We start from the raw sequence: 24,708 nt of genomic DNA on the forward strand, positions 1-24,708 counted from the left end.
AGAAGCAGGCCTCCTATGAGCCGGAGCCTGATGTGGGGCTGGGTCCCAGAACCCTGGGATCATGACCTGAGCTGAAGGCAGATGCTTAATGACTGAGCCACCCAGGAGCCCCATGTTTTGTTTTTTTTTGATGAACAGAAGTTCTTAATCTTGATTTTTGTCAGCTGTACCAGTCTTTTCCTTTGTAGTTCACCCAAGGTTCTGTAAGCTAAGGCCTGTGGGTTAGGGCCCAGGCATGCTTATATTTTCACGTTTGCAGCCACTTTCTGCTGTAATGGCAGAGTTGAGCAAGAGAGGCCACAGGACCCAGAAGGCTTAAAATATTTACTGTCTGCCCTTTCCAGGAAATGTTTGCCAACCTCTGTTTACCCCAAGGTCATAAAGATCATCTAGTTCCATAAAAACTGTTTCCTGATCCATTTCTACCAAAAAGGAGTAGGAGCCTTTATTTGAAGCTTTACTCATTCTCTCTTTGCTGGTAAACTTTCTCATGGGCTTCATTTTCAAGATAGAAGATAAGAAAAGGGGTGCCTGGGTGGCTCAGTGGGTTGGGCCGCTGCCTTCGGCTCAGGTCATGATCTCAGGGTCCTGGGATCGGGTCCCGCGTCGGGCTCTCTGCTCAGCGGGGAGCCTGCTTCCCTCCCTCTCTCTCTCTCTCTGCCTGCCTCTCTGCCTTGTTGTGATTTCTCTCTGTCAAATAAATAAATAAAATCTTTAAAAAAAAATTAGAAAAGACTTATAGACTAGCGATCACAGGCTAATTCTGGCTACAAACAAATTGTGTTTGGCCCAGATATTTAAAAAAAAAAAAAAGTAGTTGCAAATATTTGAGGTCCTTTTCACATAAATATTTGAATTCCCATTAATTTTGAAAACCGAAAAGTTCTGGGTGTTTGGGTTTGCATTCCACAGTGGCAGCAGTCCTGGGTCATAGTGACGGCTGCTGCCTCCTGCGGGTGGGCCTGCCCGCTGCCGTCGGCTGCGCCACTGCTCTCCATTGTCTTCATCCGGAGCCCATTGGTGCCATTTCTTCTGCTGTTACTTTTTCGTATAGCAAATTACTTGATGGATGACTAGTGCTAAACAGCCTTGCATCCCTGGGATAAACCTGCTTGGTCATGATGTAGTATTTTTACGTTTTGCAGGATTTGATTGGCTAATTTTTTTTTTTTTTGAAGATTTTATTTGACAGAGAGAGAGATCACAAGTAGGCAGAGAGAGGGGGAAGCAGGCTCCCTGCTGAGCAGAGAGCCGGATGTGGGGCTCGATCCCAGGACCCTGAGATCATGACCTGAGCCGAAGGCAGAGGCTTAACCCACTGAGCCACCCAGGCGCCCCTGCTTGGCTAATATATATTTTTTTAATTTTATTTATTTATTTGACACAGAGAGAGACAGTGAGACAGGGAACACAAGCAGGGGGAGTGGGCTTCCCACTGAGCAGGGAGCCTGATGCGGGGCTTGATCCCAGAACCCTGCAATCACCACCTGAGCCACCCAGGCGCCCCTTGATTGGCTAATTTTTTATTAAGGACCTCCATGTCTATGTTCATAAGGGATATTGATCTCTTATTCTTTATTGTGCACGTGTAATCAAAGTCTCTGGCAGACTTTGATAATTAGGGTTATGCTGTTACCATAAAACTTGTCAGGAAATATTTGGTCTTTTTCTGTTCTGAAATAGTTCGCAAAGAATGATATTATTGCCTCTTCATATGTTTGATATATTTCACCGATAAAAATTCTGGGCCTGCACTTTCATTTGTGGAAATATTTTTGAAAACAAATTCAGCTTCTTTATTAGATATAAAGCAATTTAAAATTCCTGTTTCGGGCGCCTGGGTGGCTCAGTGGGTTAGGCCGCTGCCTTCGGCTCGGGTCGTGGTCTCGGGGTCCTGGGATCGAGTCCCGCATCGGGCTCTCTGCTCGGCAGGGAGCCTGCTTGTGATCTTTCTCTGTCAAATAAATAATAAAATCTTAAAATAAAATAAAATTCCTGTTTCATGTTCTGTCACCCTGGATAAATCTAATTTTTTTCAAGGAATTTACCATTTTACCTAAGTTGTTAAATTTTTTTTTTTAAGATTTTATTTATTTGACAGAGATCACAAGTAAGCAGAGAGGCAGGCAGAGAGAGAGAGGAAGAGAAGCAGGCTCCCCGCTGAGCAGAGAGCCTGATGTGGGGCTCGATCTCAGGACCCTGAGATCATGACCTGAGCTGAAGGCAGAGGCTTTAACCCACTGAGCCACCCAGGCGCCCCTAAGTTGTTAAATTTTTGCCATGAATTTGTTCAGAATATTTCCTTATTATCCTTTTAATAGGATAATTCCTAATTATCCTTTTAATTTCTCCTTTTAATGTCTACAAATGCTACAAATGTGGAATTTGCAATGATAACCCCACCTTCTTTCCTGATGTTAAGGATGGGTGGTCTCTCTTTTCTTAATCAGTTGGGGTTACCCATCGCTCCTGTTGGTCTTTCTCAGAATCAGCTGTGGCTTTGTTAATTTTCCTCAGCATTTACTTTCTGTTTCACTGATTTGTGCTGTTTGTTATTTCCTCCCTTATATTTTATTTGTGTTGACTTTGTACTTTTTCTAAAACGAAACCTTAGGTTATTGATTTTTAGAATTGTCTCCTAACCCGAGCATTTGAAGCTGTAAGTTTCCTGCTGCATGCTTCTGGGGGCGACCCCACAGCTTTTAACATACTGTGTTTTCATTATTGCCCAGTAATCTCCTTTTGATTTCTTCTTTGACCTATAGATCATTTAGTTGTTTAATTCCCAGATACTCGGGGAATTTTCCTAGATACTTTTTTTTTTTCTGATTCTTACTTAGTTCTGTAGTATTCAGAGAGCTTACTTAGTATGATTTGAGCCCTTCTAAATTTATTACAATTTGCTGCCCACTTTACGGTCTTCCCTAGTGAATACACCATGTGCATTTGGGGGAAAAAAAAAAGTATGCTTTCAAAAAGAACTATATATTGCACTTGGGTATAGTATTCCGTGAGTATCCTTATTTTTTCTTTTTAAAGAGTTTATTTATTTGACAGAGAGCAAGAGAGGGAAGGGAACACAGGCAGGGGGAATGGGAGAGGGAGAAATAGGCCCCGCGGAGCAGGGAGCCCATTGTGGGGCTGCATCCCAGGACCCCAGGTTCATGACCTGAGCCCAAGGCAGACACTTAATGACTGAACCTCCCAGGCGCCCCTCCATAAGTATCCAGTAAGTCAAAGTATTTCATACTGTATTTCAGACGATCTGTCTCTTGATTTATTTTTTCTTTTGGTCTCCTTCTGTCATTCGTGGAGAGAGGGATATTAAATCTCGAGCTCTGAGTGTATTTCTTGTAATTTTTTTTGAAGATTTATTTATTTGACAGAGGGAGAGAGAACACAAGTAGGCAGAGAGGCAGGCAGAGAGAGAGGGGGAAGCAGGCTTCCCACTGAGCAGAGAGTTTGACACGGGTCTCAATCCCAGGACCGTGAGATTGTGACCTGGGCCGAATGCAGAGGCTTAACCCACTGAGCCACCCAGGAGCCCCTCATTTTGTTTTGTTTGTTTTGTTTTGTTTTGTTTTAAGATCTTTATTTTAGAGAGCAAGAGAAAGAGAAGAGCCAAGAGTTGGGGGAGGGGCGGGGGGGGAGAGAATCTCAGGATGACTCCACGCTCAGCACGAGCAGGGGAGCTGGACACAAACGGGTCCCATGACCTGGAGATGATGACCCGAGTGGAAATGGAGAGTCCGTCACCCAACCAACTGAGCCACCCAGGCACTTCTAGTTCTTTCAGTTTTAATGTAGTATTTTCAAGGTCTGTTATTAGACCCATATTTGTGATTAAACTCTCCTGATGAATTGTATCTTTTATTCTGAAATATCCCTCTTTTTCTCAGGTAATGCTTGTTTTGAAGCCTCTTTTGTCTGACATTAGTATGGCCCCCCCATTGTTGATTGGCTTACTTTGTGCGTGGTGTCTCGCACCACAGTGGTTCTGTCCATTCCTCTTCAGTGTATCTATGTTTTTATATCTTTTTTTTAATTTAAGATTTTATTTATTCGAGAAAGTGTATGCAGGAGGGCTGAGGAGGGAGGGAGAGAGAGAAGCAGAGGGAAGGGTAGAGAGAAGAGCCCAAGCAGGTTCTGTGCTGAGCACAAGCCCCGTGCAGGGCTTGATACCATGACCCGAGCCGCGATATCAAGAGTCCGATCTTACCTGACTGAGCCACCCAGGCGCCCCTGTGTTTTTATATTTAAAGTGATTGTTCTGTACACAGTGTGTCATTAGGTCTTGCTTCATCAATTCTGACGATCTTTGCCTAATAATTGTAGCATTTAGTGCATTAATATAAAATGCATTTTTTTGGTATAGTTGGATTTATCTCTATTGTTTTATTGTCTTCTCTCATTTTTTCTCCTTTTTTTCCCTCCTTTGGATCAGTAAATATTTTTTAGAATTCCATTTTAATTCATCTAATGCTTTTTTAGCTATGCCACCTTGTGTCATTTTTTAGTGGTTTGTCTGGTGAATGCAGTGTTCATCCTTTCCATAGTCTGTTTAGAATCAGTATTGTGGTATTTTGTAGAAAATGTAAAAACCTTGCAGTTGTACTAGAGTGCTGTTCCTCTCTCTACTCCGTCCTTTATGTGACAGTTGTGTTATGTGTCACCCCATAAGACAGTGTTTTAACTTTACTTAAGTTATTGTGTATATTTTGTTTTATTTTTTTAAAATATTCTTTATGTGTTAGAGAGCAGGAGCAGTGGGGAGGGGTAGAGAGAGAGGGAGAAGCAGGCTCTCTACTGAGTGGGGATCCTGACTCGGGCTCCATCCCAGGACACTGAAATCATGATCTGAGCCAAAGGCAGAGGCTTAACCGACTGAGCCACCCAGGTGCTCTGTTGTATATATTTTAAAGAAATTAAGAGAAAAATACTTACATATTTATCTGGGTTGCTGTTTCTGATGCTCTGCCTTCTTTCTTTCTTTCTTTCTTTTTTTTTTTAAGATTTTATTCTAGATTTTATTTATTTATTTGAGAGAGAGAGACAAAGTGAGAGCGCATGAGAGGGGAGGTCAGAGGGAGAAGCAGACTCCCCATGAAGCTGGGAGTCCGATGTGGGACTCGATCCCAGGACTCTGGGATCATGACCTGAGCCGAAGGCAGTCGCCTAACCAACTGAGCCACCCAGGCGCCCCGCTCTGCCTTCTTTCTTAAAGATCCAGGTTTCCATCTGGTAACATTTCCATTCGGCCTACAGAATTAAAGCATTTCTTTTCCTGCTGGTCTGCTGTTTAAGACTTTAAAGATGTACCATTGTCTTCTGGAAAGTTAGCTGTCATTCACGTTATTTATTTTTTCTCAGATTTTATTTATTTGACAGAGATCACAAGTAGGCAGAGGCAGGCAGAGAGAGATGGGGAGAAGCAGGCTCCCCACTGAGCAGAGAGCCAGTTGCGGGGCTCGATCCCAGGACTCTGGCACCAGGACCTGAGCCGAAGGCAGAGGCTTTAACTCACTGAGCCACCCAGGCGCCCCTGTTACTCACGTTATTATTTTCCCATGTAATGTGTCATTTTTCTCTGGCTGCTTCCAAGATTTTTTTTTTTTTAATTGGTTTTCAGCAGTTGCCTATGATGTGCCTGGGTGCTTTTTTTTTTTTTTTTTTAAATATATTTTTTAAAAGATTTTATTTATTTATTCTGACAGAGAAAGATCACAAGCAGGCAGAGAGGCAGGCAGAGAGAGAGGAGAAAGCAGGCTCCTTGCCGAGCAGAGAGCCCGATGTGGGACTTGATCCCAGGACCCTGAGATCATGACCTGAGCCGAAGGCAGCGGCTTAACCCACTGAGCCATCCAGGCACCCTGCCTGGGTGCTTTTCTTTGAAATTATCCTGCTCGTGGTTTACTGAGCTTTTGAGTCTGTAAATTGATGTCTTTGACAAACTTTGGGGGAAAGTTTCAATCGTTTCTTCAAGTATTTTTTTCTGCCCTATTCTCTTTCTCCTCTCCTTTTGGAATTCCAGTTACATGTGTTATATCTTTTTTCTTTTTTTTTTTTCTGTCTATACCTGAGACCCTGTTCATTTGTTTTTAGTCTTTTTTTCCTGTTTCACACTGAATAATTCCTGTCAGTCTATTTTCAAGTTCACAGACTTTTCTCTGGTGTCTCCACTCCATTGCTAAGCCTCCTAATTAATTTTTAAATTTTAGATATTGTATTTTTTTATGCCTAGAATTTTCACTTGGTTCTTCTCTTACAGTTTATGTCTCTGAAATTTCCCACCTTTAATTTTGAGCATATTTTGCTGTAGGTCATACAGTAGTGTAATAACTGTTCTAAAACCCTCTGATTCCAACATCTGAATCTTCTTGGCACCAGTCACCATTGATTGACCCTTCTCTTGCGTAGGAGTCATGTTTTCCTGCTTCTCTGTGTGTGGAGTACCTTGTTACTGCATCCTGGGCATGGTGGACGTTACCTTGTGGAGAATCTAGATTCTGTTATATTCTTCTGAAGAGTAGAGCAGCGTGAAGACAGCTGCGGTGTAGGTATCTTCCTATCTGCCTCGGGCGGAGTCAGTCCCCTGTTGGTTTACTTGTCCCGTCAGCTCGGAAAGTTGCTCTCAGCAGTGCTGCTGATGCCTCTAGTCTTGGAGTTATAATGGGAAGTCTGAACGCCCTGGTTGGAAATACGGATTGGTTGTTCCTTTTTCCTAATGAGGAGGACTTCTGTTTCTCCCGTCATGAATAGCAGATCATTCCAAAAAGACCGTATTCAGTGGGAAAAACAACAGGAGTAGGGAACGTGAGACATGGGAAAATGGTGTTGAATCTTGGCATGAGGAAGGCCTTTACCAGTAGGACTGATTTTGGAAGCCGCGACCTCGCCTAGGACGGCTGCGTCAACGTCACGGAGTCCGCTCTTGGCCTGCTCCCCAGCGGGAAGGTGGAACAGAAGCTGTGCCGGTGCTGGAAACTCTGCGAGGGACCACCGATGACTGCCACAACCCACCGTCATCCACGCCCAGCATCCGGGCCATTAACCCCTGTAGCGACTCGACTGTGAGTGCAGAGGCGTCACGGATGCGTTGTTCTCCAAGACTGATGTCGGGGCGATGGGGGCCCTCCCGGGAGGAGCGCATGGGGGGCATCTGGAGGACCCAGCTGCCCGGGACATGCTGACATGGAGCCTGGACCTCGCCCATGTCGTCTCCAGATGCCAGAACGGCGAGCAAGACGAGGATGCGGGGAGGGGGCTGGTGGCAGGGAGACTGAGGCAGCCCCTGGGCCCACGGCCAGGCTGCTGTTCTGTCTGGGGGACAGGGTGCGTGCGGTGCCTGCCGTTGTCATCACTGTCCTACCTGGTACAGCCTACTGGAAAACCACAGCGAAGACTGACCACAGGAAACTATGAAGTGCTCTTACAGGTCAGTCAGAAAAATCTTATAGTAGAAAAATGGTCATAGAATATCCACAGTTCATCATGAAGAAAAGGAAATCAAAAATGTTTAAAAATATGGGTAGGTGCTCATTCTTGCTTGTAGCAAGAGAAACGTAAATGAAACTACAGTAAAATGTGGGCAAAGGTCCAGCGCTTCCCTGACGCCGTCTTGGCACGCGGGTGAGGTGACCCCCGCCCACGCTGCTGCTGGGATGTGAGCCAGCAGTCCCTGGACGGTGACTTGGCAGCATCGGCCACGGTGTAAACTGGACATAACCTGGGACCGGTGACCCCACTTCCAGATCTGTACCCTGACGTGTGTCCGTGCAGGAATGAGATGACACGTGTACGAGAACGTTCCTTAGAGCGCTGTTTTCTGCTTTGAAACTTTTTGTTCTGGAGAATTTCGTACCTTACAGAGCTGCTCCAGTGGGAGTACACAGGGTCCCCTTCCCTTAGTTTCTCCTGATGTTAGCATCTTAGGTCACCGTGGTACGAGGATTAGAAACCCAAGTGGCCGTGGTGCTCGCTCGCGGGCCTGTCTTACGCACATCGAGCATGGTTCCCCACCAACGTCCTTCTCTGTCCAGGACCCTGTGCTGCAGGGTCTTTCCGGCAGTGATGGTTCCTCGGTCTGGGGGTGTCCTTCAGGACTGTGACAGCCGGGAAGAGTACCGCCCGTGATTTCATAGGCTAGCCCTAGAACGGGGTTTGTTTGGAGTGGTTTTATGGTGAGGTTGAGAGGCATTTTGGCATACTCAGAAAGGTCACATTCCCTCAGCTTTGCTCTCTTGTCCCCCACCCCCTCCCTCTTTCTGTTCCGTTCCCATACACCTGTTACGGGTTGAGTTCTGCCTCCCAAAAAGATGCTGAAATCGTGACCTCCGTGACCTGTCCGTGTGAGGTTATTTGGAAATAGGGTCTTTGCCGCTGATCAAGTTAAGATGAGGCCGTTAGGGCCGGCCCTGGTCCAGTGTGGCCGTGTCTTTATGAAACAGTGGGATTTGGACACAGAGTGACATGCAGGAGGGACACCGGAGGCTACGGAACCGAGGAGAGAGGCCCACGGCAGGTCCTTCTCACGGTCTCAGAAGGAGCCAGCCCCGCCAACACTCTGATTTCGGACTTGTGGCCTCCAGAACTTGAGATGGACGGTTGCTGTGGTTTCAGCTGCACCGTCCGTGGTGCTTGGCCACAGCAAGCCCGGGAAATGGCACACACTTCTTCTAGGTGATCCGTTTCTTACGGTTTGAATTGCGTGCCCCCCAAAAGATTTGTCAGGGTGCTGCCGCTGGATACTGTGGAAGTGACCTTGTCTGCAAACAGGGTCTTTGCCGGTGTACATAAAGAGGAGCAGGTACTGAATTGGAAGTCCCAAATCCAGCGTCACTGGTGCGTCTGACGCAGAGATCGGGACACAGGGGAGAGACACCCAGGGAGTGACAACAGGCAGAGGTCGGAGCCAGGCTGCTGCGAGTCAGGGACACCAGGACTGCTGGCAGCACCGCGAGCCGGCAGAGGTGTGGACCGACCTCTCAGAGCCTCTGGGAGGAACCTACCCTGCCGACACCTTGGTCTTGGACTTCCGGCCCCCCAGGACCACGAGGGGCTATTGGGGCTGTTAGCCACCGGCAGGGGTGCTTCGTTCCAGCAGCCCCGGGAACCGATCTCACGGGTTTCTGGTTCCTCCTGCCCATGTCTCTTGTGCATGGGGGTGTGAAACATGGGCATCTTTCGCATGGCTCCTGCTGTGCATAAAGCAGGGTGACGTGCTGTAGGTGACATTATTTCTAACAGCACCAGCCTGGAAGCAGCTCAGACCTCCAGTAGTTGGTGCCGAACCCGGAGCCGCTGCCACGGGATGTCACGTGTTCCTTATAGAGAATAAGGAGCTCTGTGTGCTGAAATGGAATGATCTGTGGGATGTGTTCTTTGTTTTTATTTAAGAATTTTTAAGATTTTTACATTTGTTTGAGAGAGAGAAGGCATGAGAGAGGGGAAGGTCAGTGGAAGAAGCAGGCTGCCTGCTGAGCGGGAAGCCCGATGCGGAACTCGATCTGGGACTGCAGGATTGTGACTGAGCAGAGGGCAGAGGCTTAACTGACTGAGCCACCCAGGTGCCCTTATTTGTTATTTTAATTTTTAAGCTGTGTGGATAAAGTGAACAATGCAGGTGGGCCCAGATAATTAAATATTTAGACTGTTTGGAAATTGAGTATTTGGACTTTTTTTTTTTTTTTAAGATTTTGTTCACTTGTTTGAGAGAGAGCTTGCATGAGCAGGGTGAGGGGCAGAGGGAGAAGGAGACTCTGTGCTGAGTGTGGAGCCTGATCTGGGACTCGATCCCAGGACCCCAGGATCATGACCTAAGCTGGAGGCAGAGGCTTAACCGACTGGTGCCCCATTTAGATTTTTTTTTTTAATGAATCTTTTTTTTTTTTTTAAGATTTTATTTTTTATATTTGACAGAGATCACAAGTAGGCAGAGAGAGAGAGGAGGAAGCAGACCCCCTGTGGAGCAGAGAGCCTAATGCGGGGCTTAATCCCAGGACCCTGGGATCATGACCTGAGCGGAAGGCAGAGGCTTTAACCCACTGAGCCACCCAGGCGCCCCCCCATTTAGATATTTTTAAGGTGTAGTGCACAGAGGTAAAAGCAAAGGTCATGTTACTTGTAAATCCGGGAATAAGCTTAAAGGAAAGACCAGTTTTTATTTATTTATTTATTTTTAATTTGACAGAGATCACAAGTAGGCAGAGAGGCAGGCAGAGAGAGAGAGGGAAGCAGGCTCTCCACTGAGCAGAGAGCCCGACTCGGTGCTTGATTGATCATGACCTGAGCCGAAGGCAGAGGCTTTAACCCACTGAGCCACCCAGGTGCCCCAGGAAAGGCCAGTTTTTATACCTTACAGGAACGTGGAAGTTGATATGTTGTTTTGAAACCTCCAGGTCCTTCCTGGACATTGTGAATCAATCCTTTCTGACTGGACGTGTGTCATACACAGCAGGCGGGGGCAGCTCCCGCGGGTCTAGACTTTTCATACGGGGTGTCCTGCAGTGTCTGACCTGTCTCCTGGAAAGCCTTGGGCATTAAGCACTGACTAAACCAAACCTGCTTTGGCTTGATGGTCCTGGAGTCCGTGAGCGATGCTGTCCTGAAGGGCCGCTGCTACGGCGGGCTGGATCCTGCCGGGTGGGCTGGAGATGTCCGCAGAGGGCGGCTGTCCCGCACGTCAGGCTGCAGACAGCTGGGGCGGGGGCTTTGCTTTCCTCCCTCGCTGTTGTTCCTCAGTCCACTTGCTGGGCAAGAAGTCAGAAAACTAACGTGAGACAGCGTGGGCCCCCTTCCTGAGTATGAGGTAGGGGAGATCATTTGCTGGTTTTTAGCTTTTAAGTACACTAATAAAAAAAAAAAAATTGGGGCGCCTGGGTGGCTCAGTGGATTAAGCCGCTGCCTTCGGCTCAGGTCATGATCTCAGGGTCCTGGGATCGAGCCCCGCATCGGGCTCTCTGCTCCGCAGCAGGCCTGCTTCCTCCTCTCTCTCTGCCTGCCTCTCTGCCTACTTGTGATCTCTCTCTGTCAAATAAATAAATAAAAAAAAATCTTTAAAAAAAAAATAAAAAAAAAATTAATAAAATGCTCTTTTTTTAAAAACCTGACAGTTTTGGACAAAAAGGAAAGCTGTCGTTGAGGTCTCTTTAGAACGTGGGAGGACTCTTTCAGAATATTAGTATAAAAATTTGGATCCCTCTTAGGGCCGTATTTTTTTCCTCCTCTGTTTCATGATTGTCACAGAGTAAGGAAGGCTGCTGTGTGTGAGTCAGGCTCTGGGGCACCATGAGTGCCGAGGCACACTGGACCTTGGTGGGTTTGTGCAGGATCTCTCTGGGGCCCCCGTGGGCAGTGGGGACGAAGGCTTCTGCCCACGTCCTGCAGCTCTGCCTGAGTTGGGATTTCTTGGAATTTGGTATGTGTGAGGCAGTGTCGCCAAAGTGTACGCTGACATGGCCGCCGCGTGTCCAGCCCTGCCACCCCGGGTGCACCCAGTCCCGTCCGAGATACCCACTGCTGCTCAGCGTCCGGTCACTTCGATGGCCCCTGGGGACAGTGGGGCTTTTGAGCCCCGGCCTGCCTTAGAGATCCGCACGGGAGCGTTCGTAGGACCCGACGTCTCACTCAGTGTTCTCCCTGCATGTTTGTCTTTCCAGGAAAACCCTTTCTGTGTCCTTGGCGGACCCCGGCCCTGTCCAGGAGCCCCAGACGAAGCCTGGTGTCGAGCTTCCAGGCTGGGCGGTTCTTCAGCTCGCAGGCCGCGGAGGGCCAGACGGAGGAGCCCCTGCACTCCATCATCAGCAGCACCGAGACCGTGCAGGGTACTGTGAGACCGGGCAGGGGAAGCTCTTGAGGCAGAGGCAGTGATGGATAGAGCCACGCACTTGCTTCAGATGAAAGGTCTTCGTCGGAGGGAGGGTTCCCCCAAACAAAGCATCCTCCGTTTCCGGCTTGGCCAGGAGCGGCTCGTCCTGGTGTGTCTTGCCCCCTCTGGTGGTCACCCGTGAGCTTGCGGCCGGCCCCCTTCTCGGAGTGGTGACTCACGGCACGTCTGTCTGCTAGTGATCATGGAAGCAGGGTGTGAACCCGGCACTAGCCGAGCCGACGCAGGCCTGCCCTCTCGAGCTGGCCTGTCAGCTCAGGAGTCTAGAAAAGCAGGCTCCGGAGCCAGTCGTGAGCCAGTCCCCGCGTGTGTCCATTTCTGACTTTCACATGAGAGGACAACACGGTCTTTGATGTTTGGGTTAAGAAGTGAGATCTTCTTGTTTGTTTGATTTCTGAATGATTAATTTGGAAACAACTTTTTTTTCCTAAGATTTTATTTATTTATTTGACAGAGTGAGAGAGCACAACCAGGCAAAGCAGCAGTGGGAGAGGGAGAAGCACGATCCCCACTGAGCAGGGAGCCTGATGTGGGGCCCAATCCCAGGATCCTGGGATCATGACCTGAGCCAAAGGCAGTCGCTTAACCAGCTGAGCTAGCCAGGCGCCCCAGAAACCACGGTTTTGAAGAATAGAATCTAGGGTCTGATTGTTAGACCCAGTCTGATTCTCTTGTCCTTGGGAAGCGCCGCTGTCAACAGGCCCTTGAGCTGTCCTAAAGCGACAGGTCTCAGCGGCGGGAAGCAGGGGAGGCTCCCTTTGCCCCTTCCTGTGACGAGAGGGGGCCACTGGCTTGTCCTCTCTGACGCCTCCTGCTTGAAAGCCCCAGTGACTTCATTTCTTTTTCATTTTCTTTTTTTTAAAGATTTTATTTTTAAGTAATCTCTACACCCAACGTGGGGTTGAACTCACAACCCCCAAGGTCAAGAGTCGCACGCTGCACTGACTCAGCCAGCTGGGGACCCCTTTCGTCCACTCTTCTGGAAAGTGTTTGAAATTCGTTACCTGAAACATTCTTCTGAATGTTATATAGCATGTTCTTCCATGAAATAGAACCTGAGTTTTACTGCATCTGTCTGTGATTCATTACCAGGTTCCGTTTCCAAACACGAGTTCCAGGCCGAGACAAAGAAGCTTCTGGACATTGTTGCCCGGTCCTTGTACTCCGAGAAAGAGGTGCAGTGTCTGTTCCTCAGTCCCGCTGCTTAGTGGCGTTTCCTTTTGAAAAAAACGACTTTTATGCTGCTCTAGAGACATGCCAGGTAGTACAACAGCTGTAAGAACGCATCAGATTTGGACAGACCTGGATCTTGCTACCAGCACGAGTGTTTTTATTAAATCTGTTTGGGTTTCATGGATGGACAGGCCCCAAAGGTTGTGCTGGATTGACTCCGGGAGTTGTGTTGTTGTTGTTGTTGTTTTTAAGATTTTATTTATTTATTTGACAGACAGAGATCACAAGTAGGCAGAGAGGCAGGTAGAGAGAGAGGAAGGGAAACAGGTTCACCGCCGAGCAGAGAGCCCGATGCGGGGCTCAATCCCAGGACCCTGAGATCATGACCTGAGCCAACGGCAGAGGCTTTAACCCACTGAGCCACCCAGGCGCCCCTCCGGGAGTTATTTTTGCTGATGGTTCAGAATCCCTCCTCTCCCGCCCCCACCCCTTGGTACTGGCGTGGGGGCCCTGGGGTCACTTCTGTGGGGGTGGCGGTATGCCCGGTGGCCCTGTGTTGCCGTGTCACCTGGTGGGTGGCCACCAGATGGACAGCGGGGCTGTAGGAGCAAAGCCCCCAGCCCCATGTGGAGAGAACAGGGATTGGAAGGCAGTGAGGAGCGACAGGCGTGGGAGAAGTCAAGAACGTCTATCGTGTCCATGCTCGTTATTGCTAGAGGGCAGAGGGGAATTTTGAGGAAGCACAAAACTCCGAAGTTAAAAGAGACTTTTTGGGAAATACTTTCCAGTCTCCTGCCGCTGCATACCACGGTCAGGCATCCCTGTGAGCTCCAGCCTCTGTGCTCTTGGGGTCGCATCGCCACCTTCCTCCCTCACCTGCAGGAGGAAGGTGTGTTTGAGGGAAAGGTGCTTCTCAGACACAGATGGGCGGTTGGGCCATGTGGCCCTTTCCTCCCCTGAACGCGGTAGGCCTTGATTGAAGGAAGCCAGAGAGTTCTTCTCAAGGATTGGAGAAACAGGTGTTGGGGGGTATTTTGGCATCCGTGTCCAGAGTCAGGCAAGCAGTGGGGGCATGGGGCCTTCAGGATGGAGCTGACGTCCCAGGTCGGCACCTGCTTGATTTTCAGGACAGAGCAGCAAGGTTCGGGTTCACTCCTTAAAAGCAGCTGTGTCGGGGAGAAGCCTTGGGCCTTGAGTCATTCTGGGACCTGCCCTGGAGAAGCCATCTCTGAGAAAAGTGGGAAGTCTTTATGGTTAAAACACGGAATATTCTTCGGCATTTCTCCCCCGACTTGGAACACACACCGCGGCTGCTGAGCAGGGTGGCGCGAGCACCTTCTTTCCGCTCCTGCAGGTGTTCATACGCGAGCTGGTCTCCAACGCCAGTGACGCCTTGGAGAAGCTGCGCCATAAGCTGCTGTCGGAAGGCCAGACGCTGCCGGAAATGGAGATCCACTTGCAGACGGACGCCGAGAAAGGCACCATCACCATCCAGGTGGGCCTCTGGGTGTCCTGCCGCGGGCACTGGCCCTCTGCGCTCCGGGGCCAGGGGAGCCGGACGGGCCTTTTTGTTCCTTCTCCGGGATCCAGGTGACGCACCCTCTGCCTTTGTTGTCGACTCTTATTTCAGTTTGCTGTAAAAATGATGCTTGTTCAATATAGAAAATTTGGAAAACACAGACACACGGAAAAGCAGATTTAGAATTGCGCCGTCATTTGAGGCTGACGACTGTTAGCATGGGTTTTTGGTGTCTGCATTTATTTACACAGCTAAACATTGTTAAGTTATGTGTTATTTTTAGTGTTCCCTTTTTACATTTTTTTTTTTTTTTAAAGATTCTGTTTATTTGAGAGAGAGAGCATGAGAGGAGAGAATGTCAGAGGGAGAAGCAGGCTCCCCGTGTAGCTAGGAGCCTGATGCGGGGCTCGATTCCAGGACTCCGGGATCATGACCTGAGCCAAAGGCAGAGGCTTAACCAACTGAGCCACCCAGGCGCCCCCTTTTTACATTTTTAACTGTAGTTTTCCTCCCGTAATGCATGTTTCCCCGCGTCACTGAATATCCTCCCGCACTGTCTCGTCACAGCCCGCCGTTTGGATCGGTGGCCGGACTTTAGCTGAAGCAGTACGTGGGGCTTCTGTAGCCTCTTGAGAATAGCAAGTCAGAAAGAAGACAGAAGCAGGGGACTCCTCGAGCCGTGGTTGAGGGACCCCGTGTTGCTGAGACAGCTTCTTCAGGGTCTGGGGCGATGGCTGAACTGGGGGGACGCCTGCAAGGCAGAAGGGTGCGCCTCGGGGGCTCTGAGCGGATGCTTCTGACCTGGGCTTCCCGCCGCCTCCGAGGGAGCTGGGCTTGGCTGCTTGGGACGGTGCTGGCGCGGGTCTCTTGGGCCATCTTGTGGCTCATTCCGTCGGGGCTGCACGTGGGTGCCGTTTTCGCTGCTGTTGTAGGAAGCTTTACTGACGTAAGCTTTCCGCACAGTAACAGTCAGCAGGTTCAAGTGCACACGTCTGAGTGCGCTGCCATCATGACTCCTCCCCCCAGACCTCCACTCCCTTCCCAGCCCGTCAGCCACTCATGTGCTCTCTGCCCCTTCGGGTTTGTATTTTCTAGAATTCCATAGAAACAGAGTTTGGTCTGACTTGCCCTCTGCAGAATGCTGTGAGCTTCTCCCTGGTGCAGTGCGTGTCCCGTTTTCTCCCGGAGAAGTGTTCTGCCGCACGTGTGCCGCGCGCTCGGGGTCCGCGCACCGTGACGCGCCTTCGGCTTGTTTCCAGTTTGGGGCGTTGGGAGTAAAGCTGCTCTGGACACGTGTTTTCATTTCGCTCGGGTGCATGCCATGGAGTGGGGGTGCTGGCCCCGGGAGAGTGTGTGTAACTGTGGGAGCTGCCAGTCACCCGCAGCGGGTGTCCCCACGTGCTTGCCTGGCAGGGGTGGCCGGAGGCCACCGCTGCAGTCCTTGCCGGTGCGGCTACTGTGGGCCGCAGAGATTGGGGCCGTTCCAGTGGCTGGGTGTGGTTTTTGTTTTGTTTTGTTTTGTTTTAATTAAGAGCACTAGAGAGGGAGAGCGAGCATGCAGGACTGGGGGGCAGAGGGAGAAGGAGAAGCAGGGAGCCTAGCGTGAGGCTTAATCCCGGGACCCAGGGATCATGATCCGAGCCTGAGGCAGACCCGTAACTGACTGAGCCTCCCCGGTGCCCACAGTGGGTTTGTTGTTGTTAAGATTCTTTTATTTATTCAACAGAGAGAGGGAGAGAGATCACAAGTAGGCAGAGAGGCAGGCAGAGAGTCGGGGAAGCAGGCTCCCTGCTGAGCAGAGAGCCTGATGTGGGGCTCGATCCCAGGACCCTGAGATCGTGACCTGAGCCGAAGGCAGAGGCCTTAACCCACTGAGCCATGCAGGTGCCCCCACGGTTGGCTTTTAATGTACGTTTCCCTCATGATTAATGGTCAGTCATGAGCATCTTGTCAGGTGTTTGCCATTTCTGTATCTTCCTTGTGAAACGTCTAGATTTCTGATTCATCTTCTTAATTTTATTTTATTTTTTTTTAAAGATTTTATTTATTTATTTTACAGAGAGAGATCACAAGTAGACAGAGAGGCAGGCAGAGAGAGAGGGGAAAGCAGGCTCCCCGCCGAGCAGAGAGCCCGATGCGGGACTCGATCCCAGGACCCTGAGATCATGACCCGAGCCGAAGGCAGCGGCTTAACCCACTGAGCCACCCAGGCGCCCTGATTCATCTTTTCTAAAGATTGTATTTGTTTATGTGAGAGAGAGAGAGAGAGAGAGAGAGCATGAGAGGGGAGAGGGTCAGAAGGAGAAGCAGACTCCCTGCTGAGGAGGGCGCCTGATGCGAACTGGATCCAGGGACTCCAGGATCATGACCTGAGCTGGAGGCAGTCGCTTAACCAACTGAGCCACCCGGGCGCCTTTCTGATTCATTTCTAATCAAGTTGTTTCGTTTTTTTAATTCAGTTACAAGACTTCTTTATACATTCTGGATATAAGATCCATATCAGATACATACTTTGCAAGTATTTTTTCCCAGTCTGTGGTTTGCCTTTTAATTTTCATGGTGGTTTTTGAAAAACAAAAGATTTTAATTGTCCTGAAGTCTGATTGATCACTTTTTCCTTCTCTCGCATGCTTTTAGGAACGTAAGAGATCTCTGCCTCTTCCACGGTCCGATTTCCCCGTGTTTTCGTGTAGAAGCTGTACAGTCTTTGCCCGTTTTCTGTGCATCTGAGCTATCGAGGGCCTGGTGTGAGGGGGGCCGAGAGCGGGTGTGGTTTCAGCGCCATCTGCTTTCCTTTCCCTTCGAGTTCTCTCAGAACCTTTGTCACAAGTCAAGGGACACAATCTGTGCAGCTGTTTCTGGACTCTCTTCTGGGTCTCTCTGCTGGCGGGGTTCGTTCTAGTGCGGCCCGGCCCCTGAGACTAGAATTGGTCCCCGTGACGGCATGTGCTGTGACTTCCCCGAGTCCTGCCTGGCACGTGTAACTGATGCCACTTGCCCCCTGGGGCTGTCCGCCCGCGTCCGTCCCAGCTCCCAGATGCTGGCCTTGGAGCTTAGCGCGCCTCTCTCCTCAGGACACTGGCATCGGGATGTCACAAGAAGAGCTGGTGGCCAACCTGGGGACGATCGCCAGGTCAGGATCAAAGGTAAACCCCATCCCCCCCTGCCCCACGGTCCCCTCCTCGGGTGCTGCATTTTCTGCCCCCTCAGGGCTTGGGGCTCTGTCCCCGAGGCTGCCCTGACCAGGGAGGGCAGGACCCAGCAAGCTTCGGGTGCCAGCTCCGTGTTGGCGCTGTGGGGGCACTCTACCCCTCACGGGGACCCCTGAGGTGGTTTCTTTTCCTTGTAGACGAAGAGGTAGAAATCAGTACCTTTTCTGTAGCTAGAAATTGGCCGACCTCAGGCTCCGAGCCTGTCCGTCGGTCTGGAATGCACCTTCTGGCTCTGCATTTCTCCATCACTCAGGACTTGCTTGAGGCGGAGGGGCCCGGCGGAGGTGGCCGTCCTTCTCTCCACCCTCAGCCCCGTTCACGAGAACAGGCCACGCCAGTGGGTGGTCGGCTCTGTGGGGAGGACGCGCCCTGGGGGTCGTGGCTGCCGTGTGACCCGTGAGGGGCCGGTGGTCACAGGACCTCTGCCAGCAGCAAGTTGGAGGCTGGTGGCCCTGGACTGCCTGTCTGTCTCTCCTTGGTGTGGGGGCCTGTGTGGCGCCTACAGTGGTACCATGAAATGACAGAAGCACTTGAAATGGTCTAATCCTGTGTCCGAAGTGACTTGCAGAAATTCTGCTCTTAAGAAAGTACGTTGCCATGACTGTTTTCCCGCCGTTATATTGATTCTGTTTCTGCCGCGGGGAGTCTGTGCTGTCGCATGCGGTCGCCACCGGCTACACCTGCCGCCCGAATTTACGGCAAATGTAATTTAAAGCTTGGTTCCTCGGGCGTGAGTGCTCGGTAGCCAGATGTGGTCCGCAGCCACCCTTTCGGGCCACATGGAACACTTTCGTCATCGCAGACAGCGCCGTAGCAACAAGTCTGTGTTTTACTGCGTTTTTAATCTTAGAAACTTTGATAAGTATGAGTCACAAAAATTAAGCACCTTCTGGTACCGTATCAAGCATGAATGTGGTATATGCCGTTTCTCCTTGAAGCTTGGAATCTGGGAGACCCCAGAAGACACATTCAGGAGAACTGCGGGGGTCCCTCTTTCCATGCCCTGCCTGCTCAGACCACCCCAACGACCGGGGAGTGTGGCCCGCAGGCCTGCTGCCAACTGGCAGGCTCACGGGTTCCGAGTCAGATACAGACCCAGTGCCCCTGCTGCCCAGCTGGGGCTCTCTGGGCCGGTCACTTCGCCGCCCGCCTTAGTTCCTGGGCTAGACCAGGCGGTGAAAAACCACTCAGTGTGGTTGTCTTGAGGATGAAGGGTGGTCCCCACCAGCACTAGGGGGACGGACACGGAGTCACAGACATCTCTTCTGCCGGGGGGGGAGGGGCTGCCCTCCGTCTGACCAGCCTTCGCCACCACAGGCCTTTCTGGATGCGCTGCAGAGCCAGGTGGAGGCCAGCAGCAAGATCATCGGCCAGTTTGGAGTGGGTTTCTACTCCGCTTTCATGGTGGCGGACAGAGTGGAGGTCTACTCCCGCTCAGCGGAGCCGGGCAGCCCTGGTTACCAGTGGCTCTCAGATGGGTGAGTAAATGAGAGCAGGCCTCATGTCACACACGGGGAGCTCCGTGGGGCCGCCACGGCCAGGCGCACCTGATGTGCACTGCACGAGTCAGCTGGGGTATCTGCACTTGGAAAGTGAGAGTCTCCTAATGCATGCCGGTGCGCCTTCCTGGGCTTCCTGTGTGAAGCCTGAACTGCACTTTGGGGAGCCGGTTACTCTCCCCTGCAGGTGGCCCGTGCCATCTGTCCCTCGTGTTTGTGCTCTGGAGTGTGGCCTGTGCCAGCAGGGCTCCTTTGAGAGTCGCTGGCCTTAGGACCGGGCGGGCACCATGCATCCTCTGCTCCAGGGCGGCCTCACTGGCCTCCGTTCTGTGGGAGTTCCTGGGTTCGACTCGTGGGCCTGCCCGCGCCTCCCCTGCCAGCTCGGGCCCAAGGAGTGGCCTTTTATAGAGGCTCGCTTGTTCCGCAGCCTGCTTGGGGGCCGTGGCTCTCAGGGTCGCTGGGTGGATGTTCTGGAAGAATCTCAAAACTCTAAGGAGAATTGGAACTTGGCCAGATTGAGGCGTGCACCTCAACAGGCTCAAACCTTCATTCCGAGTCCTTTCCCGGGGGAGTCTCCTGTCTGCCGTCGGGCTCCGGTGGCGCACGCAAGAGGGGCTCTTTCGGAGCCTGCCCATCTCCCTCAGGCAGAACTGAGATTTCTGTTTAGTTCTGAGAAGGCGGCGCTCAGAGGAAACGGGCCAGGGTGTGACAAGGCACTTCCGGGGGCGCGTTCCCCTCTCTTGTCCTCTGAAAACGGCTTCTCTGCCTGAGGTTCAGAAACACAGGGTTGAGGGGGCTTAGCTCGAGCTAGGGGCGGTCCCTGGGCATCTGCTTGCTCTTTTCGGCATCGGGACCACTTCGGGTGACCCCTAGAGCCCGCGAGGTGACACGTGATGGGGGAGCCACGCCCTGCGGCCACGCTCCCTGGTGGGGACAGCCGCTGGGGCTCAGCTGGGCGCAGAAATGGTGGCGCTCAGGCTTGTCTCTGCGGGCGGGCTTGGGCCCTGCTTGCGACAGTCCCAGGAAGAGTGGCCGGCCATGCGGTGGAGGCCCCGTCAGCCTCACTGCGCGGCTGGCTTTCTCTCCCACCTCTTAGGTCCGGGGTGTTCGAAATCGCTGAAGCCTCGGGAGTGAGAACCGGGACCAAGATCATCCTGCACCTCAAGCCGGACAGCAGGGAGTTCGCCAGTGAGGCCCGCGTCCGAGGCAAGCGGGAGCCTGGGCGGCGGGGGTGCGCGGTGGTCAGGGCCCCGCTCGGGCGGGTCGCCTGGGCCTGCTGGCTCCGTGTGGCCGTGGGAGGCCGGGCTGCAGGCGCTGTTGGGTTGGCTTCGGGCTTCCGCCCTCGGTGGTTGCACGCGGTGCTTTCCCCGTCAGCCCCCCGCCCCAGGCCCCGAGTTGTAAGATGCTTCCCGGGGCCTGGCCTGTGCCCACTTCACAGAGAGCAAGAGTGGGGCTTCCTCGCGGTGGGCTTCTCCTCCGGGTCTGACCGGGTGCTTGTCCGAGGTGCCGAGGGTTTCCAGGATTCACCATTAACCCCCCTATGTCAGCCACCAAGAAGGTGTGGGGCTCGTGGTGGCTGGGGCCCAGATCCCTGGTTCTCCTAAGAGTTCTGGTCGCCCCACCGTGGCCTGGCGCCGTCTGGTGTGCTGTGTCACGGTCAGAGCTCTTGTGTGTCCAGAAGCTTCCTGTGTTCATTGTTGGCGCGTGTTTCTGTCTTTTCAAGATGTGGTGACAAAGTACAGCAACTTCGTCAGCTTCCCCTTGTACCTCAATGGCCGGCGCCTGAACGCCCTGCAGGTGAGACCCTCGGCTGCCTGGCGGGCCCAGGTGGCTGTGGGGAACCGCTGGTACATTCCAGGGTCAGGGCTGAGTGGCGCTGAGGCCCCACGCGGGGTCCCGACCCTTCTGTGTTCTGTCCATGTGCACCACTTGCCTTTGTGTGTTCACAGAGCCATAGTCTGTTCTAGAATGTTCTCACCCCCAAAAGAAACCTGCCTGCATTAGTAGTCGCTCCCCATCTCTCCTCCCCTTGCCCCCAACGTGTCACATCAGTGGAATCAGACACCGAGACCCTTGTGTCTGGCTTCTCACTGTAACGGTTCCAGGGTTCATCCCCATCGGAGCCCATGTCAGTCCCCCGTCCCTTTTACGGCGGAGTCACAGTCCGCGGCTAGACCATGTTTCTTTGTCCGTTCCGTTGTCGTATTTGTGATGTACGCCAGGCACGTGCGCACCTCCGGGCTGGCCTTTCCTGACCCCCTGTCCCGGGAGGGGCTCCTTGCTCTCGAGCCTCTTGTGTGTCTTTGTGGGACACTCCTTCCTCCCATGCTGGAGTCGGGGGCGGGGGCTTGGCCCCCAGCCCGCCACCCAGCGCTGTGGGGAGGGCACTGCTGAGCCTCTGCGTCCTCCTGTGTCCCCGTTTCTAGGCCGTCTGGATGATGGACCCCAAGGACGTGGGCGAGTGGCAGCACGAGGAGTTCTACCGCTACGTGGCTCAGGCCCACGACAAGCCCCGCTACACGCTGCACTACAGGACGGACGCGCCTCTCAACATCCGGAGCGTCTTCTATGTGCCCGACACGGTGAGGCCCGGCGGCGGGGGCACGACTGCCGGTCCCAGGCTGCTGCTCCACGGGGTGCGGGCGGGCCTCCCCTGTGGCGCTGGGAGCGCTGGCCCTGAGTGGGGCAGAGCAGTATGGACATCCCAAGAATTAACTTGGTAGCATCCGAGTAAAAGCAGAATTCATGTCTCTGGTTAGGGGAGCAGGGTTTTTAGGTGAGGGGGGTCCCACGTGCCATCTTGGGGTAGAACAGAGATGTTCGGGTGCGCGGGCCTGGCTGTTGTAGAGCCATGGGGAGTCCCTCAGGGCAGCATGCGGGTGCGTACCTGAGCCATGTGGCCACACGGGGCTCCGTGGTGCTCTCATGCGTTGGTGGGCACTCTGTGCTTGTGCCGGGCCCCTAAGACCCCCAGCTCAGCTGCATGGCAAAGGTTCTGATGAATCCTGCAACGGGGAAGCCTGCTCGGGGTTTGGAAGAGGTTCCTGGCCTTTTCTGATTGCTGCCCTCGTAATGCCCCGTGGCTCCCCCTTTTGGAAAGCGAGACCCTCACTGCTGAGTTCCGCACGCCGGTGCCAGCATGTCCGGGGGCTTGTTAGGACTGCGGAACCTCAGTGCCCCCAGGACCTCCTGAGTCAGAGTTTCCGTTTCAGCGGGTCCCAGTGTGGTGTGCGTGCAGGCCACAGGCTTAGAGCAGGGCTTGGGGGACAATTGTGACTAACTAGTTCAGGCTTCACAGGCCACACACATCCTGGAGCCCTGCCCCCAGAGCAGGGACGCCCAGAGGCTGCAGAGGAGCCCAGCTGCGTTCTGGGAAACTGCAGACTCAGCAATTTGGATTTCACATTTTTTTTTCCCCAAAGATTTTATTTGACAGACAGAGATCACAAATAGGCAGAGAGGCAGGCAGAGAGAGGGAAGCGGGCTCCCTGCTGAGCAGAGACTCCCCCCCGCCCCCCAGGACCCTGGGATCAGACCTGAGCCGAAGGCAGAGGCTTTAACCCACTGAGCCACCCAGGTGCCCCATGGATTTCATGTATTTTTGACATACGAAATCTTTGCCTGCTTTCACAGCCATTTAAAGGTGTGCAAGTTGAATAAGAGTGTACAAGCTGAGTGCCTGGTGGGTCAGTCGGTTAAGCATCTAACTCTTGGTTTTGGCTCAGGTTGTGATCTCCTGGGTCATGGGATTCTGTTTCCCTCTCCCTTTGCCCCTCCCTCCTCAAATAAATAAATAAATAACACTTGAAAAATAAATAACTGAAAACAGAAGTAGACAAGCCGTTCTGGGGCTGCACCAACCCGGTGACGAGCTGGATTTTCCCGTGGGCTGTGTCTGATCCCCGGCCGCAGTGGGTTTGGCTCTGCTCACGGGGACGTGCACGTGGCCATTGGGGTCCTCCAGGGGGAACGGGACAGGCACCGCAGCTGCCCAGGGAAGGCCCAGTCCCTGCTCCCCCTGCTGAGAGCGTGTAGGGCTCCTGCCTGGGCTTCGGGCTTCTGGGTCCCCGCACGCCCCCCACAGCTCCCCGGCGCAGACCTCCGTAGGAAGGGGTGGTTCTCAGCGTCGTCCCCAGAGCTCCCCAGCACTGCTCTCTCCTCGCTCCCAGAAACCATCCATGTTTGACGTGAGCCGGGAGTTGGGTTCCAGCATCGCGCTGTACAGCCGCAAGGTCCTCATCCAGACCAAGGCCACCGACATCCTGCCCAAGTGGCTGCGCTTCGTTCGAGGTACAGGGCTCCGTGGCCGAGTTCCGCCAAGTGGGCTGCCGCGCTGCTGGCCAGGGACCGCGCGGCTCGGGGCGGGGGCGCTCGTCTGCCGTGGGTGCGGGGTTCGGCTGAGCGGCCGCGGGAGGCTGCTCAGTGCCCCCCGGGAGCTTCCCGCCGGCTGCTCTGGTCACGTTGCTGTGACCGGGCTGTGTGCGTCCGCTCTCAGACATCAGCAGGATTTGGGGGCCGGAAGGTGGTGTCCCACTGGGCCTCCCCTCCGTGTCCTCTTGCCAGTTTGCTGTCACCCACGTGTGGTCTCGGTGACAGGCGGGGAGGCGGAGGGGTGTGTGGCGAGGGCCCCGCCGAGCCGCGGGCCTGCGAGCATCCTGACGGCCCGTGTCTCGCGCAGGCGTGGTGGACAGTGAGGACATCCCCCTGAACCTCAGTCGGGAGCTCCTGCAGGAGAGCGCGCTCATCAGGTGAGCCGCCGGCGAGGGGCCGGCCCGGCGCCCGCGCGAGATGGGGCGCCCACCTTTGCCACCAAGGGTCCCGGCGGGGTGTGGTGCTGCGGCGGGCCCGGGCCTCAGGGGCTGTGTGTGGGGAGATGCGGAGACGCCAGGCACGCCGCCTGCGAGGGAGAGGCGGCGGAGGACGACGGTTAGGAAGGATCTGATCTTGGTGCAGGAAGGTCACGGATAGCGTGAAGGTGCTCGTCTCTCGGAGACGTCGCTCCGGAATCCCTGTGGGCGGAGGTGGCTGCGTTTCTCAGCTCCCCGCCCCGGCTGTAGCAGTCGCTCCTGTCTCCTGAGGGCTGGCGCTCACCCGGACTGACCGTGACCTTTCCCGGGCAGCCTCTGTTGTCTTTTGAGGGGGCGCCACCAGGTCATGGTTGCAGGAGCAGTCCCAGACCAGCGAGGCCGCTCAGTGGTGCACCTGGACTTGACTCCGCGTGTTACTGGGGCAGGAGCTGCCCGGTGACTGCAGCCTGGCGCGTGCGGCCTGACTGCGGTTGTCGCCCGTTGCTGGGCAGGTTCACGTGGCACGTGACGAAGGGTGTCTGCCAGCGTCTGTGTCCCTTCAGTCCTTTCCCCCGTGGAATTAAGCCGGCACACGTCGGGGTGGTATTTTGCAGCCGTGTGAACCACTGGTTGC

At 53.2% G+C, this 24,708-nt stretch overlaps 1 protein-coding gene across 1 annotated transcript in view; it reads left to right on the forward strand.

Moving 5' to 3' along the window:
- The window catches only part of TRAP1 (TNF receptor associated protein 1), a 52,674-nt gene that overhangs the window by 17,095 nt on the left and 10,871 nt on the right, over positions 1 to 24,708 (forward strand). Inside the window, exons 2-11 of the mRNA XM_045992553.1 lie at positions 11,658 to 11,822; positions 12,977 to 13,059; positions 14,412 to 14,552; positions 17,651 to 17,722; positions 19,106 to 19,266; positions 20,384 to 20,493; positions 21,011 to 21,084; positions 21,714 to 21,869; positions 23,457 to 23,577; positions 23,966 to 24,035. Of these exons, the coding sequence (XP_045848509.1) occupies positions 11,658 to 11,822; positions 12,977 to 13,059; positions 14,412 to 14,552; positions 17,651 to 17,722; positions 19,106 to 19,266; positions 20,384 to 20,493; positions 21,011 to 21,084; positions 21,714 to 21,869; positions 23,457 to 23,577; positions 23,966 to 24,035 (1,153 nt within the window). The remainder of the gene's footprint in view (positions 1 to 11,657; positions 11,823 to 12,976; positions 13,060 to 14,411; positions 14,553 to 17,650; positions 17,723 to 19,105; positions 19,267 to 20,383; positions 20,494 to 21,010; positions 21,085 to 21,713; positions 21,870 to 23,456; positions 23,578 to 23,965; positions 24,036 to 24,708) is intronic.

This window comes from Meles meles, chromosome 21 (genome assembly GCF_922984935.1).
Source record: "Meles meles chromosome 21, mMelMel3.1 paternal haplotype, whole genome shotgun sequence".
NCBI lineage: Eukaryota > Metazoa > Chordata > Mammalia > Carnivora > Mustelidae > Meles > Meles meles.